At 42.0% G+C, this 17,272-nt stretch overlaps 1 protein-coding gene across 1 annotated transcript; it reads left to right on the top strand.

The window, feature by feature from the left end:
• The first annotated feature begins 2,704 nt into the window (after window positions 1-2,704).
• On the top strand, window positions 2,705-16,955 carry SRGN (serglycin). The gene is made up of 3 exons (XM_077778515.1): window positions 2,705-2,852; window positions 11,637-11,784; window positions 16,018-16,955. The coding sequence occupies exons 1-3, from the start codon at window positions 2,777-2,779 to the stop codon at window positions 16,295-16,297; spliced, it is 504 nt and encodes a 167-aa protein (XP_077634641.1). The 5' UTR covers window positions 2,705-2,776; the 3' UTR covers window positions 16,298-16,955.
• The last annotated feature ends 317 nt before the right edge of the window (window positions 16,956-17,272 follow it).

Below are 17,272 nucleotides of genomic sequence, written 5' to 3'. Positions count from 1 at the left end.
TTAAATATCCCCCGACCCACAACCCCTCCAGCAACCAAACTGAGGGTTGCTGGAGGGGTTGTGGGTCGGGGGATGGACTAAATAGGACATGAAGGAAGACACTTGTTGGGATGAGCACTGGGTGTGATACATAGGGGATGAATCACTGGAATCTACTCCTGAAATCATTATTGCACAATATGCCAACTAACTTGGGTGTAAATTTAAAAATAAATAAATAAATGAATGAATGAATACATAAAATTTTTTAAAAAGTCAGTTGTTTAACCAACTGAGCAACTCAGTTGCCCCAAAACAGATCCATTTTTAAAAAGACCACCCTGAAACCAATAGCTAGTAGAAAGCCTTGTTGTTGTTTTTTAACTATTTCTTTATTTTTGAGAGAGAGAAAAAGAGTATGAGTAGGGGAGGGGCAGAGATAGAGGGAGACACAAAATCTGAAGCGGGCTCCAGGCTCAGAGCTGTCAGCGCAGAGCCCAACGTGGGGCTTGAACCCACGAGCCTCAAGATCCTGACCTGAGCCAAAGTCAGATGCTTAACGGACTGAGCCACCCAGGCGCCCCAGTGAAAAGCCATGTTTATGTGAAGGGGGGAGGAGGCAGGGTACATTACTTTTTAGATGTGGAACTGGTTTGTGTCCTGTTCCACAGCGATTGTTAAGGAATGAGGACACCCATTTTGCAGGCAAATCACTTGAGCGTGAAGTAAAGCGGATGCATTTAAGGTTGCCTGGTAAGTGAAGGATCGAGTCCAGAACAGAATTTGGCTTTTAAAATTATCGAGAACAGGCTTATTGTAGAGGGTAAGGTTTAGGGACAGATAAAGATCCTCTTCGGTTAGTGGAGGAAATTTTGGGCAAGAAGATGGTAGGTGCGCAGTCCGGAGGGGCGCCTCTCACGCACCCCGCTTCGCATGCGCAGTGAGCTTCCCGTGCGCCCTCTCTTTGGTTTCCCTCACCGTGGTCAGAACCAGAGCAGGTGGCCCCGCAGCTCTCAGCTGCTAAGTGAGGGAGTCAGGTTAGGACCTAGGACTTCCGGACGCCACATGCCTTGGTCCTGCTCCTCTGCAGCTTGACAAAGACTAGGAAATGAAACGGGGGGAAGGCTATTTGGGAAAAGAAACGTTGGTCAGTCAGTGTAGCGAGAAAAGAGCAAGTGGTTGAGAATGCTGCACCATTAAAAAAAAAATTGCTATGAGCCAGAGAAGGAAAAAAATGAAGTACCCAAAGGAAAAAGGCCTCCAAAATGACCATTTTCAAGCACGAGCTCTAAGCAGTTCTGAGGTTTCGCAGGGCTTACGGGAGCTCTTGACAGGCGCTATTGTTTTGGTGCCGAGGCTTTAAATTGGGGGATAGGGTTAGAAGGGACCAAAGATGAGGGCTGTTATTTCAAGCTGAAACTACTATGCCACAGTAAGGAACTCACTGGGTTTGAGTTTGGGGTTGGTTACAGCGAAAGAGGAGTCCTTGGCCACACTTCCAGATGGTTCTGAGACCCATCGAGATGTGCATTCTTCATGGCCCTGTGGACTTGCAGCACAGCTACCCAGCGATTAGATTCCGAGCCTGTCCTTAGCAGGAAATGGTAAAGGAATCAGCAGGAAGCTGAAAACAAGAGAGGGAAACCCCTCCCGCCTGTCAAAGGACAGACCACAGTGAGGGTGAAAATGGAAAGTGGGGGGTGCAGGGATAGGCCTGTGGAAATGGAGAGTGGTTGACCCTTGAAAGAAGGAAACGGTGTGTGCCCCCAGGCAAGAACACGTGTTCGACTGTTGTGTTTATCCTGCGACTTTAATGTGGAGCCGCTGCCCGGGTTCCTTAGTCCTCTAGAGTCTCTGCACGATCCTCAGGACCCAGGAAACAGCCACTCCTTTGGTCACGGGTCGGGGGCGGGGCGGGGGAGCGCGGCTGTGTGTCCCCTGAGCTCCAGCAGCCCTTGGGCGGACCACGCACCTTGTTTCTGATTCCCGGCTCGTTCAAGGCCAGAGGACCCAGAATTCAAGGTGGAGACTTTTACCAGGAGGACAGATAAAAGCATACATGGAATTGCATCGTGAAGAATACTTGGTGTGAAGGGGCAGAGAAATACGAGGTCGTTTTTTCTGTTTTGCCCAAGTTCTTGGTAACCGGAAATCCTCACTCCTTTCTGGAGGAGGAAGGAGAACCAGGGATCGAGGCAATGGAAGCAACAGAGTCCAATAAGAAACCTGTTCTCTGAAACCTGAGAACACTTTTTTCATAGGGGAGAGCTCAGCTTTGAACTTGTACCTCTCGAGCTTGACCCAGTGAGTTGTGCCAGTCCCGATGAAAAGGAAAATTCACATTTGATGTCGAAGGTCCTCAGTAGGAAAAGGCAGGGCCCCGCTCCCACTCATCCACAGAGCAGGGGGGACCCTTTATGTTAAAAATCTTGTGCTCAGCTTGCTAATTGAGGAGAGGAAAAACAAACTGCACTGAACGCTGATTCTACTGTCTCAGTGGGGAAACAATTTCTAACAGACAAGTGGCGAACAACGAAACTTTCGAAAAAGCAGACTTGGGGAGAGATCAGTGCAGTTTCATAACGGGTATGAATAGTTATTTTGCTGTCCTTTTTTTTTTTTATCTTGCTGGGTTTTGATGTGGATCTCTTTCTATTTGTTCAGGAAATTGTGACGTGTGTTCTGGGCAGGGTTTGAGGTTTTGGAACTTTTTCTAAAAGGGACAGAGTGCACCCTGCTACATTTCCTAATCGTGAAGCCGGTGCGCAGGCAGTGAGACCGAAGCGAGCTGGTCACGATGCCACAGCTGCTCCAGGGCAGGACGTTTATCCTGGCTCTTGCCTTCCTCCTGGTTTTTGATGCTTCGGTTCAAGGTAAGACTCAGGAATCTTGCCCACCCCGCGAACCCCCATAATCTTTGTAAGCACCAGGGTTCCCACAAATGATTATATTCACTTTAAGGTACAGAATGTACTGTGGGAGAAAGAATGCAAGGGAAAAAGATCTGGGGTGGCTAAACTCCTCAGTGTGAGTGTGGTTAAGTTTGGTACCAAGAAGACTGAAATTCTGAGGCAGGTGTGGCCTCGTAAGCTCTCACAATGATTGAAACGTGCTCCTTTATTTTTGGATGAAAAGGTATAGTTCATAACCTTTTATTTTTTTATGTATGTTTTATTTTATTGAGAGAGAGGCAGAAAGAGACAGAAGGAGAGAGAATCCCAAGCAGGCTCCGCACTGTCAGCGCAGAGCCCCATGCGAGGCTCCATCCTGCGAACCCTGAGATCGTGACCTGAGTCGAGATCAAGTGTCCGATGCTTAACTGACGGAGCCATGCAGGCGCCCCTAGTTTATAAACCTTTAAAAGTTCAAGAAAGTAATATAGAAAATGATCCACGTGTCTGTTGGAGAAGGTGGCATCGTCGAGTGCCTGTCCCTAAGGGTTTCTATCAGTCCCAAGTTTTCATATATTATGGTGGCGTCATAATTACTCTAACAGTGGGAAATGATATATTTGTAAAACTCTGAGTAAATTTGCCTGTTTTTCTTTTCTTTAAAAAAAACTTGGTTCTTAGTGAAAATTCAATTATGGTTAGACATAGTACAAACCCTCTCAGACTTTAAAAAGAGGCCAAAGAATTTTAGTGTTTGTGCTATTGCTCAGAGACACATTACATTTGGAAATTTCTTGTTAGACTTCTCCATCATTCAGGGTTGTTTAGTCAGACTGAAACAACTTAAAGTCTTAATGACTAAGGAAACAGAAATGAACAGTTTGTAAGAAAGATACAATTTCTTCTCCTTTGGTAAATAAGGGATCATGTCTAAACAAGGCAGAAGGTCACTACCTGATAAACAGATGAGAGAATTTATGAACATTTAAGGTTCCCCAAATTGTACAGGAAATACTGACTCCTAGTGACATACCTGTCCTGGATTTGTTTCTTCAAAGTGAAGCTCGTGGTCATGTTTTTACTTTTGGTGGAAATCAAATCATACAGGGAATCTCAGATACATTCATCATGTACTGGAAATTTATAAAATTATTTTCTTCTTGTTATGCATTTATTGAAGAAAGTTAACAGCAAGCGATGTTGCTGAAACTTTTTTACCAAACTGTTTACTTTTTAAAGTATAAAACATTATTGATTGTAGGGAACAGGCTTGGGTCTTCTAGGGAAAATCTTCAGCCTGTTGAAGTAATTCCCTAATGTGTTGTGACAAGACCCAGAGTAACAAGGTCTATATTTGTAGCACAGATCTAAGTGACCAGTTGGTGGGGGGTGAGGAGGGGTCTACCCTGCAAGAGCTAAGTCAGTCTTTACATATTCAGAGTTTCCCGCAAATGTCACATTCCCCACTAAGATTCAGCAGGTAAAACTAGAATGAAAGCAAAAATGTTCCTTATGTAGTAGGTATTCACCAGAAAGAAGTGAAGAAACCATTATGAAATTGTACAAAGTACTAGCATTTAACCCTGGTAGGTTTAGCTCTTTGTTGGAAAAGGAACCAAGAAAGAGAGAATGAATGCACTGAAAAACTAGGGTATTTCCAAAGGAGAAGTGCACTTGATGTTGGAATGAAGGGTTTGTGTCCACATCTGAATAGGAAGGGGAATAGAGGCCCACCCGAGGCTGCGTGTGTCAGCGATGACAGGCTCAGGGCTGCAATGTACGGTTTCACCATACATCCATGTGATGGAAGATGTGATTCGATGGCATTTCGCCCCCATCTTTCAAAAAATATTTACTCAAACCACAGGTTTGACTGAACTGATCAAATTAACTAGGCTTTTGGCTTGCTTTTACTGAACATACTCAAAACATCTTGGATTACTCTGTTAGTTTGCTAAGGCTGCACAGTACCCTGGGCTGGAGGCTTTTCTAGCTACGATGAAGATGTCAGTGGGGTTTCTTTCCAAAGCCTCTCTCTCCTTGCCTCGTAGATGCCTGTCTCTCTGTGTCTTCACATGGTCCTTCCTCTGTGTGAGTCTGTGTCCTCATCTCCTTGGCGTATAAGGACACCAGCCATCCTGGATTAGGGTATATCCATATGACCTCATTTGACCTTAATTACCTCTTCTTAGTTCCTGTCTCCAAATTCAATCCCATTCTGAGGCATTGAGAGTTAGGGCTTCAACATACAAATTGAGGGGACACACTTCAGTCCCTATCAGTTATTATGAGTCAAACCCAAGTAAAGACATGATGTAAAATCTTGTCTATCAGGTACAAAGAAATGGATATTTGGCAATGCATGGGAGACCCAGGTGGCTATCAATTTAATGTAGCTCTCCAGGGGATTATTGATTATTGATAAAGTCTGTGAATCCTAAACTCTTGTATTGCCCCTCTTTCAATTTTTTTTCATGTTTATTTATTTATTTTGAGACAAAGAGTGGGGGGGGAGGGGCAGAGAGAGAGGGAGAGAGGGAATCTCAAGCAGACTCCATAGTCGGTGGGGCTCCATCTCACAAACCCAAGCTGACCCAAGCTGAAATCAAGAGCTGGACACTTAACTGCTGAGCCACCCAGGCGCCCTGCCCCTCTTTTTAAAAGATGCTCACAAAGAGAGAAAATGGAAAATCCATGAGCAGTTGTGGCCAGATCATGTGTTCACTCCACACTCTTAGGTTATAGTAGATACTGATTCTACCCGTGTGTGCTGTTGTTTGACTGTAAAGTGATTTCATGCCCATTCTCTAGTAAATGATCATCACATTTCCTGTGAAGAGGAATTAACACCACTTTATAGAAGAGAAAGCTCGTTTGCTCTTTAGACAAACAATTGCAAAATATTTGAGACTTGCCTCGGGCCAGAAGCAGCCATCTGATTTCAAGGTCAGAGTTAACTTTCTACTGCAACTTGACTGTCTTGTAGGTAGAAAATTTCCCCTCCCTTCTCTTCTCTTCTCTTCTCCTCTTCTCTTCTCTCTTTTTAAAGTTTTTATTTAAAAAAAGTTTTTATTTTTAAGTAATCGCTACACCCAATGAGGGACTTGAACTTACAACCCTGAGATCAAGAGTCAGGTATTCTACTGACTAGGCCGGCCAGGTGCCTCGAGATTTTCTTTATTTAAAACAAAAAACCTTGTTTTGACTATAGTAAACTTGCTATTAAGTTTACCAGCGAACTGAGGTATAGAGAGGGAGAAATTGAAAGTAAACTTGGAGCATTTACAGCTTGTCAAACCGTGCAAGAGTGGGGGAACCTTATCTATTTTGTGGAATTGATTGTCTCGTAGGAAGCAGCTCCTAGTGAGGTCTGTTTCCATACTACCAAAACAATGAACAAAACAGTCTTTTTTTCTTTTTTTTTTTTTTTAAACCCTCCGCATGGCAGTTTCTGCTTAGGTTTCTCTAACACACCTGCAGCAGATCTCCATTAAGAATAGGAAACTGGCAAATTATGATGTTGGGGAAAAATTGGTAGGTACTACCATATAAAAAGATGCAGGGAGATTACTGGGGTAATGTTCATCCACAGAAAGCATTTTGGTAAAGCGGAACTAGTGACTCTGTGTGTATGTGGGAGTGGGGAGCCGTGAGGAAAAGGATTCTAAGTAATTTACTATTCTTTTCCCTGGAATCCACCACAAAATTCACCAGCAGATCCAGTAGGTGGGGACTTTGAGGAAGATAACCCTTGTGTCCACTAGCATTCTCTCTTTCATTTTTTTCAATTACAGTAATCAGTCATGATAAGGCATTTCTCCCAAGCAAGATAAGAGTCAAGATATTCCCACAACATCGGGGCTTGAACTGTTGGATTCACATCCTGCCAACACCCTTCAATAGATATGTCAGGAACACTGTGTCTTTATATAGTTCTTTATTTTAATCCAACTGAAAATTAAAGTCCCAAATTAGACCAACTTTTCTGGGAGGTGACTTCTACCTTTGATTTCTTTATAAGTTTTTAAACAGCTTTATTGAAATAGCACTCACATACTATACAGTTCATCCATTTAAAGTGTACCATTCAAAGTTTTTAAATTATATTTACAGATATATGCAACTACCATCATAGTCAATTTTAGAACATATTTATCAACCTCCCTCAAAGAAACCACTCTTCTTTTTTTATTTTAAAGTAATCCCTACATCCAACGTGTGGCCCGAACTTACAACCCTGAGATCAGAAGCCATGTGTTCTACCCACTGAGTTAGCCAGGCACCTCAAGAAGCCCCTCTATAAATTTTAAAAGCTGAGACTCTGAATTCTGGGGGGGGGAGTTTTGTATTTTAGAATTTGTTTTCACGAGTTTACCAAAGCTGTATTATGCCAGTGAAAAGATAGGGTCTTTCGCCTGGATGCTTCCTCATAAAGTTTTAGTTTTAGTTTTCTGTTTAACTTCCTATCTATGCAAACATTCCCTCAGCTTGGTAGTTAGCACATTAGCTGCATGTGAAGGAGAATGCCTATACCTACACTGTCCAAAATGAAGGCCCCTGAGAACTTGAAATGGGGCGAATCCAAACTGAAATGTGCTGGTAGTGCAAAAATATGCACCTGGACTTACATGAAAAGAAAAACGTAAAATATTCGTTAATAACTTATATTGTTTATATGTTAAATGGAAATATCCGAATACATTGGTTAAATGAAATGTATTGAAATTAGCGTCACTTGTTTCTTTCTACTTTTAAAAATATAGCTGCTTTAACATTGAAAATTCCATATGTGGGGCACCTGGGTGGCTCAGGTGGTTAAGCGTGGGACTTCAGCTCAGGTCGGGATCTTGTGAGTTCGAGCCCCGGGTCAGGCTCTCTGCTGACAGCTCAGAGCCTGGAGCCTGCTTCAGATTCTGTCTCTGTCGTCTCTCTGCCTCTCCCCCGCTCGCACTCTGTCTCTGTCTCTCTCAAATATAAATAAACATTAAAAAATTAAAAAAAAAAAGAAAGTAAATGCCATACTTGGTTGTCTTAACACTTCTGAGTAGCGCTGGTCTAGACAGCATGGAGTGTGAAGACATCGCCCTCTGCTGGAGATGTTGGATTTTCATCCAACCTACAATGCAGGGCTTCTAAGTAGCAACTGGAGGTCAACCTTATGCTTCTTGAGGAAAGAATCAGAGGAGAAAGAAAGATAAAACATATTAAATCCATGTGCAAAGATTTGTGCTAGATGTTTTACATACTTTTATCTCACTGGACAGGAGCTCTTTGGGATACTATTATTCATCTTTGAAAGATGAGAAATTGAGAATCAGATACTAAATGGCAGAATGAGTATTTAAGTTCCGATGCCTTTATAAGCTGTCCACTAGCAGAGATTGGTCATTGTGGTCTCCTCCTCATCAGAGAAACTAACGTTTAAGGGGCTCTGACCATGATGCTAGGTATTATTCTAAGAACCTAACATTTATATCTTATTTTTGGATCTATTACTGTCCTCATTATGGATGAAGAAACCGAGCTACCCAGAGGTTAAGTAAGTTGGTCAAGGTCACACAACTAATAAGGGGCATTGGGTGTCATCTTGCTACTTTACCTCCAGTCTCCAGGCAGTGACAGAACTAACCTATTTTGGATGACTAGCTGTCCCAAGCCAGATACAGTTAGTTATATTCAGGAACCACAGGGAAAATTGTGATAATAGTTCCAAAGGTAAGAAAGAAAGAAAGAAAGAAAGAAAGAAAGAAACCAGTGAGAGCATATTTACTTCTACATTGGTGTCTTTTATTTTTTAAAGGAATACTGTTACTTATAACAATTTATTAAACAAAATGAGAAAAAAAATCACCAAAGAGTCTATTGCTATATTTTTGTGGATTTTCTCAAATTTTCCCCTAATATCTGTTTATGTGATTGCATTAACAACTATTATGCAGAGTGGTATTCTACTTTTTTTACTCATTTTTAAATGTAGATTTTCCTATTATATTACATAGTCTTTTCTATAACCACTACTTTTTTACTTTTTGGTCAATATTCCCTCATATGAATGCCTATTCATGAGTATTTTTAATTGCTTTGATTGAGTTATTTCCCGTTTTCCTAGTTTAAATAATACTAAGGTGAACAGCTTCATGTATTTTTTAAAACATTATATTTTACATATCTATATATCTATCTATAGATATAAAATATGTATCATATGTATTAATGAAGTAATAACTTGGTTAATCAGAGGTATTAGCTAGGACAAAGTTGAGTACAGATAGACATAATAGAGAATCATAAAGAAAGGGCATTTTGAAAAAGGTCTGTGGTTCTGCCATCTTTTAAGAACAGAGTCCTTGGCCATCCTATTAAGAGGTAAAGTAAACTTGACTTTGGTAGAAGCTCCACATTTCAACCTCTGATAGTTGCTTTCAGAGAACAGGACATAGTTTGTGCATACTCTCCTAGAAACAGATATTGGGGGTGACCCCAAAACTCCAAAGTTCACGATCTCTGGGGATGCTGGGTAATGGGATGAGGGGTAATTTTTTTTCTTTTCTTTTTTTTTTTTGTTTAATACATTTTTCTAAACTTCCTATAATGAGCACATATTTCTTTTCTAATGTAAATGTTATTTTTAAAAATGGCAACCAAAGCAGCCTAGAGATAAGGAATATCTCAACAGATTGTCCATTTCTAGAAGAGAGTACTGTGAAAGGTAGAGACACCTCTCAGTTAGTCTCTGGATTAAAACAATGTCTGGAAACCCTCTGTCAGATTGCTATATGAGTCCATTTATGTAAAATTCTAGAAGATGTAAACTATTTTTTAAGTCTATTTATTTATTTTTGAGAGAGAGAGCGAGAGAGCAGAGGAAGGGCAGAGAGAGAGAGGGAGAGAGAGAATCCCAAGCGGACTCCATGCTGTCAGCACACAGCCTGACATGGGGCTCTAACTGAGGAACTGTGAGATCATGACGTGAGCCAAAATCAAGAGTCAGACCCGTAACCAGCTGAATCGCCCAGGCATCCCTAAACTAACTTATGATGACAAGAAGCAGATGAATGGCTGTAGGGAGCTTGCAGGAGTGTGTCAAGAGAAGGAAGGGCAATCAGGATCCTTGCTTCCTCTGTCTTCTGCCTATCAATCCCCTCGACAAAGGCAATCAATTTGTTGTGTAACTTTTCAGAGGTTCAAGATATATACATGCAAGCATATATGTAAATATATTCTTAAAAACACACACAAATGTTAACACAGTGCACAGTGTTCCTTACTTTTTTTTTTTAACTTAATAATCTACCTTGGAGAATCTATATCAGTGTCCAGAGAGTTGCCTCGTTCTTTTATTATTATTGTTTTTTTAAGTTTATTTATTTATTTTGAGAGAGAGAGCAACCAGGGAAGGGACAGAAAGAGAGGAGAGAGAGAGAATCCCAAGCAGGCTCCGCACTGGCTGCGCAGAGCTCAAGGCGGGGCTCAAACCAACGAACCACGAGACATGACCTGAGCTGAAACCAAGAGTGGGGCGCTTAACCAAGTGAGCCCCCCAGGCGCCCCTGCCTCATTCTTATAATAGCTTTTTTCTTGACATGTACTTTTCCATCCTTTTTCCAAAAAAAAAAAAAAAAAAATGCTGCTGTGATTGTCCATAGCACCGGGTGTTTTGTTTTCTGAAACAGTTATCATTTCCACTCTGATCTGTACAGACAACAATGTGCTGGGTTTTAAAACCACTTTTCCTGCTTTTCAAGAATTCTAGACATGCCCTTTCTTGCTAGGTGATTATTGGTTGCACTTGTGTGACTAGAGCATGGGCTCTGGGTGGGGAGGGGATGAACCTTTTGAAGTATGGGGAAGTACTTCTCACCACCAGGCTTCCATTCGTGCTAAATTGAAGAATGAACAGTTTATGTCATGAATTAATAAGGGATCTTCTGTATGATCTCCTAACACCAGATTTGGAGACTTTTGTGCAGAAACTAAACTCAACAGAAGCGGTACCATACTAGGGTGTCCCAACCCGTCTGTCCCTCTGCGAGTAGAGGAGCCTGGTTCTTCTGAAATCTCTGCCTGGATCTGAGGGCAAAGAAAGAGGCCAAGTTTTTATTTACTTTCTATTCCTAAGAACACCAAATGGCCCTAAAGAACTGGGGCCCTGTAATGTCTTCGGTACTACTCGGTGTATTCCTTAATCTTTCTGAAAGTGATTTCACTCATCTTTAAAGAAGCGGCAGGCTTTGGGGGTCAGATATGGGTCTGAATCCTGGGTCCTTCAATACCTGTGTGGCCTCGGTTTCCCTTTGCGCAAAGTGGAGATGATAGTACAAAAATAAAATAGTTAACGCTACCAAGTGTTTGTCGTGTTCCTGGCAGTATGTTAACGTCTTTACGTGCATTTCTCAGTTAATTTGGGGGACCAGCTTATGAAAAAAGCGACACTGTTCATACCTTCATGTCACACTGGGGGCTCAGGGAAGTGAAGATTTCCCGATCACCAGTAGCAGAACTGAAGACTTTCCTCTAGGCCACTGATTGCCCAAGCCTATTGTAACCTTAAACTCTGGGCTACTTTGTGGGGGAGTTGGGAGGACAATGTATTTAACAGGCTGGCACGTGGCGGGGGCTCCTGTTACATTTATGGTCATAAAACCTGCCCACACCTTACCTTCTACCAAATTTAGAATTCATTTAATCAACAATTTCTTTGCACAGAGTGATGAGAAGGGGTATAAGAGATACTTAGTAACCACGTGGGTTCTTTTTTGGGGGCAGGTTCCCCAGTGCGGCCGGCCAGGTACCAGTGGGTCCGCTGCAGTCCTGACAGTAATTCTGCAAACTGCATTGATGAAAAAGGACCAGTATTCAACCTACTCCCAGACGAAACCAACAGAATCTTCCCTCCAAGGACCGACGCTTCTTCGTAAGTGAACTTCCTCTGATTTTACTGTCACCAAGTCGCACTGAGATCTTGGGTTGGAGAAGGGAGGGCTGTCCAATGTGTTTTCCTTCAGGCTCTCACCTTGGTAGCTTGGTTTCCACCGCACAGCACATGGTAAAGCTGTCTACTGTATTTGCTGGCGTGTGAGATGTGCAAGAGTGCACGATTCATCCGTACTTTGGCAAGGTCTTTTTGTGGCAGCAGAGACAAAAATCGACCACTTTTCACCAACAAGTATCAGAAATGATTGAGCATTATTCTATCTATGTAAATAGAGCAGGTTATGCATTAAAATCCAGTAGGAGTCTGTCAACTGCGTGCATAAGCAAAATGCAGGATATCCCTAGAGTGGACTATTATTTGGCCAACAGAAGGGACAAAGTATGTGATCACGTAGATGAATCCTGAAAACATTATGCAAGGTGAAAGAAACCAGACACGAAAAACCATATATTACACAATTCTATTCATATGAAATGTCCAGAATAGGCAGATCTATAGAGGTGGAAAATGAATGAGTGGTCACTGGAGGCTGAAGGAGAGGGAGGAATACAGAATGATTGCTAATAGGCATGAGAGTTTTGAGGGGTGATAAAAATGTTCAGAGATTAAATAGTAGTGTTGAAAAAAGAAATTAGGGAAAGGAAGAATAAATGGCCATGGTTTATCGAAGCCAAAGCCAAACCTCTTCTTGATGAAATAAAGCCTACTTTAAACTTGCAAAAAAGATCCAATAGGAATTCATAAGTAAAAAAAATGGAATTGTCCTAGAATCCATTGTTTCAGTGACTATCAAAGTCCTATAACATGTGGAAAAAAATGTATTATGAAAAGGATTATCATAAAGCTTTAATCTTTAGATTTCGAAGATTAATCCTAGAAAATTACTCTCTTCAAAGCTGGGGAGGGGCGCCTGGGTGGCTCAGGCGACTTCTCAGGCTCAGGTGACTTCGGTTCAGGTCATGAGCTCATGGTTCATGGGTTCAAACCCCGCGTTGGGCTCTGTGCTGACAGCTCAGAGCCTGGAGCCTGCTTTAGATTCTGTATCTCCCTCTCTCTCTGACCCTCCCCTGCTCATACTCTCTCTCTCTCTCTCTCAAATAAATAGAACATTTTAAAAATATTTTTTAAAAAGCCAGGAAGTCATCATGCCCAAATCAGGTGAGGCCATCATCACCCCAGGGGTCCTGGTGACCCTCTTCGTTGCTGGCACTCTCTGCTTAGGAGATTACACCATCACTGTCCCCATCCTCAAAATGCTGCTCTGCAATCCTGCTCATGCGCCTCTACTTTGAGTCCACGGCATTAAGCTTGACATTGATTTTGTAGCATCCTCCATTATTTTTACTCCGGAGTTTCCACAGTAATTCATTTAAATCTAAAATGTTAGACGAATAACCCAAGTTCTCTAAAACGACTATCTTACATCTTTTCCTCTCTATGATCTTTCCTCAGCTGGGAAATCTCCCATCTCACTCTGACACTCCCGACACTTATGAGTGAACAGTCCTTGCCTCTGTGTTAGTCCTGGGCCCATCTGCCCTCCTCTCCGTTCTTTCTCCTTTCCCCTTCCTTCTCTGTACTGAGTAGGGGGTGAGCGCTCATCCCGTGGTCTGCATCTCCCAGGCTCCCTGCTCTGTGGCTCAGTTCGGACAGTGGAAGGCACAGAAGGGAGACCAGAGAGCATGCGAGGCAGGGAGAGACCAGGATGTTTCTTCTCCTCAGTCCCTGCCTTGAGTGGCACCTCTGGCGGGACTGTGTGTCCTCCATGACTTCAGCTCCCACCAGACGCCCCTAGTAATTGGGCTCAAGTAACCCCACTTCCTCCCACTGTCCCTTTAGCCCAGGGAGAGAAGTATCTTTTTCTCCCATCTCTGGGTTTTCCTCACTAGCCCCTTTCTGGTTTCGCTTCTCTTCCATCACACACGCTAAGTAGTTTCCTGCGTTAAATATTTAGATGAGTTTCCTGATTGGACTCTGACTATGGCACCTTTTAGGGCCACTCCTCCTTGTTCTGGGGATCCTATTTCTACACGCCTTTTCTAGGACTTACGGTCTGCAGTTACTCCTCTGAGACCAGCGTTTTGTTGTCAGTATGCGGACGTTCTCGTTCTCTTGCATCTCGGGCGGTTAGCCAGAATCCCTTCTTTGACTCGCCGCCCTGTCCAGCCGTTGCCCTGTTCTCTGCTCCTCTTCATGGCAACACTTACTGGAAAGGATGCTTCCTGTCTCCCCATCCCTCTATCCCTTCTGTTTGGACTTCCGTTTATTCCTACCTTCCTCTCAGAATGCTTGTTAAAGTCCCAGTTACTCCTGGTTAACACATCCACTGTTTATTTCTCTGTTTGGCTTTCTCAACTTCTTAATTGCCTTCAAAACAGTTAACCGTCACCCCCTACCCTGGAAATACTTTCTTCTCTGGACTTCCATGGCCCCACCTTATCTTGAGTTTTCTTCTACTTCCTTGACTGTTCTTTCTCCTCTGTTCAATATTTAAGGTGTTGGTGTGGCCCTGACTGCGTGCTGGGCCTCTTCTCTATCTGCATGCTTTCCTTAGGTGACCTCATCATTCCATGCTTTGATATTGTGTGTGTGTGTGTGTGTGTGTGTGTGTGTTTGTGCTCGCGCATGTGCTTTCTGTTTCCGGTTCTGATCCCTTTTTCCTGATCCCACAGTCTAAACTAGCTACCTGGTCACCCTCTCGTGCATTAGTCTATTTCACTTCTCTGCATAGCATTTAGCGTCACCTCATAGTTTCCTGATTTATTCACTTTTCATTGTCTGTCTTCCCCAATAAGTTATGAATTTCTTGAGGAGGGACCTAATCTGTTTGTCCCCATTCTTTCCTAGGCACTTAGAATAGGGATCAGATGTTTAATATTTACTGAAGGCATGCATGCATGACACTCTAATCTGTTGAATGGCCTGTGGTTCATTATCTTCATGGAAAAAATGACCCATAGACTATGAAATGCATTTTTTGTCTCTGATATTTAGTTGTGTTGTTGCACCACTGAGGGGTAGTATCAACATGGCTCTGGTCTTTTGGTGCTGAGTGGACTTCTAAACCACCAAACTGAACCCAGCTGAATGAATGTATTTACATTTTTTTTTAAGTTTACTTATTTATTTTGAGGCAGAAAGAGATGAGAACACAAGTGGGGAAGTGGCAGAGAGAGTGGGACAGAGAGAATCCCAAGCAGGCTCTGTGCTGTCAGCACTGAGACCGATGCAGAGCTTGATCTCACGAACCGTGAAATCGTGACCTGAGCCAAAATCAAGAGTCAAATCAAAATCAAGACACTTCACCTACTGAGCCACTCAGGCGCCCTAATACATTTACTGTTTGAGAGGAAATTGAATGTTAATATGGTAGCAAACATAATGCTTAACTTACTGCAAAGAATTTCTTAAGAAGTTGTGTTGAAGCACTGTGAATTATTAGAAGTTTTGTAGAAATTTTAAATTTGGGGAAAATGTCATCTATCTAGGATGACTTACTTGTTTGTGCTTTCTTTAATGGAATAAAGTGGGAAAAGAGATCTTTTTTTAAAATAAATGACCTCTTAATTTACCAAATATAGGATTGCTATGCTAGTCATAAGAAAATTAGCATTGCTTCCATGAGTCTGCAATGTGTACGTGTTGATTGATAAATGCAGTGAGTTAAGTCTAGGCAAACATGTAGAAAGGTCTGATTGATTTTTTTTTATTTAAAGTATTGAATAACTGGGAAATGTTTAACTTTTAATTTGAGCACCTTGGTGGCTGCATTAATTTTCTGTCTTACAAATGTATTATGATTACCTTTCTTAGGTCTCAAATTTTACTGTTGTTGTTTCCTTTTCCCATTTTTCTGTCTTACTTCAGAATGTCAGGATCCCAGAACTTGAATGATGTCTTCCCTCTTTCTGAGGACTATTTTGGATCTGGCTCCGGCTCTGGCTCTGGCTCCGGCTCCGGCTCCGGCTCCGGCTCTGGCTCCGGCTCTNGATTGATAAATGCAGTGAGTTAAGTCTAGGCAAACATGTAGAAAGGTCTGATTGATTTTTTTTTATTTAAAGTATTGAATAACTGGGAAGTGTTTAACTTTTAATTTGAGCACCTTGGTGGCTGCATTAATTTTCTGTCTTACAAATGTATTATGATTACCTTTCTTAGGTCTCAAATTTTACTGTTGTTGTTTCCTTTTCCCATTTTTCTGTCTTACTTCAGAATGTCAGGATCCCAGAACTTGAATGATGTCTTCCCTCTTTCTGAGGACTATTTTGGATCTGGCTCCGGCTCTGGCTCTGGCTCCGGCTCCGGCTCCGGCTCTGGCTCCGGCTCCGGAAGTGGCTCTGGAAGTGGTTTCCTCACTGAAATTGAACAGGAATACCAACCAGTAGATGAAAACAATGCTTTTTATTACAACTTTAGGCCTCTCCAGAGAAATCTGCCCTCAGACAACCAGGACTTGGGCCAAGATGGACCAGAAGAGGATTTCATTATGTAAAAGAGAGGGTTTCCCATTTTGGTGCCAGGCAATGAATTCAGTATGTTTTATGTACCAGAGTTAAATGATCAATTCTGGAATAAAAAAGTTTTATAGAAACTTAGAAACATCTGAACGAAAAGCTTAGACCTTTTTTCTTCACGAATTCTTCAAGCTTCCTTCATCTATTCTATTGTCCTGGAAAATACCTGCATTCCATTTGTATCATATTCAACCAACATCACTATGAAATTACCTAGACTGCCTACGTCTAGAAAATTGCTTTAAAGGATAAGTTAACCTGTTTTTAAAAAATTCAGTCTGAGAAGCAAATTGACAGGTAATATTTCACACCCAAGTCTTCAGAAACCTGACACTGATTGTGAATTATAGATCCGCCTCTTTTCTTATGAAAAATCCAGATGAGACACTGGGTGAATTTATAGGGTGGGTAGTTGACAAGTCCCCTGTGAAGTATCTGCTCCCATGTTACCACTGGATGTGCTGGGAGAGCTGGTGGGTGGTGTTTGCTGAGACAGTACCTTTGCTCTTACAATTAGACCCGAACTAAAGCACAACTGTGCTCCCAATACTTCCTACTGCTTTCCTTTTTTTTTTCCCCCTAGGTATTGGTGTATTTTCAAATGTTACTCTATTAAAGCAGAACTATAATCAATGAGTTAAGCTGTTTGGGATCTCCTGTTGTAATAGATAAATTAAGAAATAATCATGTGTGCTCGGATGTTTCTAGAAGTCTTACCAACAAAATATCAGTAAGATTATTTTACAGAGCTAATTTTGTAATCAAATCCTAGTAACGAGCAGATGAAGAAAACAACTGCGGTAGGGCGAGGTTATTCTTGTCCAAGCACCTCTTCTTCCTGAGGGCTGTTCCCATCTCAGTTCCCCTGAGTTCTGAAAAGATTGTCAGCATCGTCATGAATCCTCTTCTTCCTTTATTTAGTCTTGCATCCCTCCAACCCCCTTTCGGGTATC

This window comes from Crocuta crocuta, unplaced genomic scaffold, assembly GCF_008692635.1.
Source record: "Crocuta crocuta isolate KB4526 unplaced genomic scaffold, BGI_CrCroc_1.0 scaffold167, whole genome shotgun sequence".
NCBI classification, from domain to species: Eukaryota; Metazoa; Chordata; class Mammalia; order Carnivora; family Hyaenidae; genus Crocuta; species Crocuta crocuta.
This window is presented reverse-complemented; position numbering and strand designations above follow the sequence as displayed.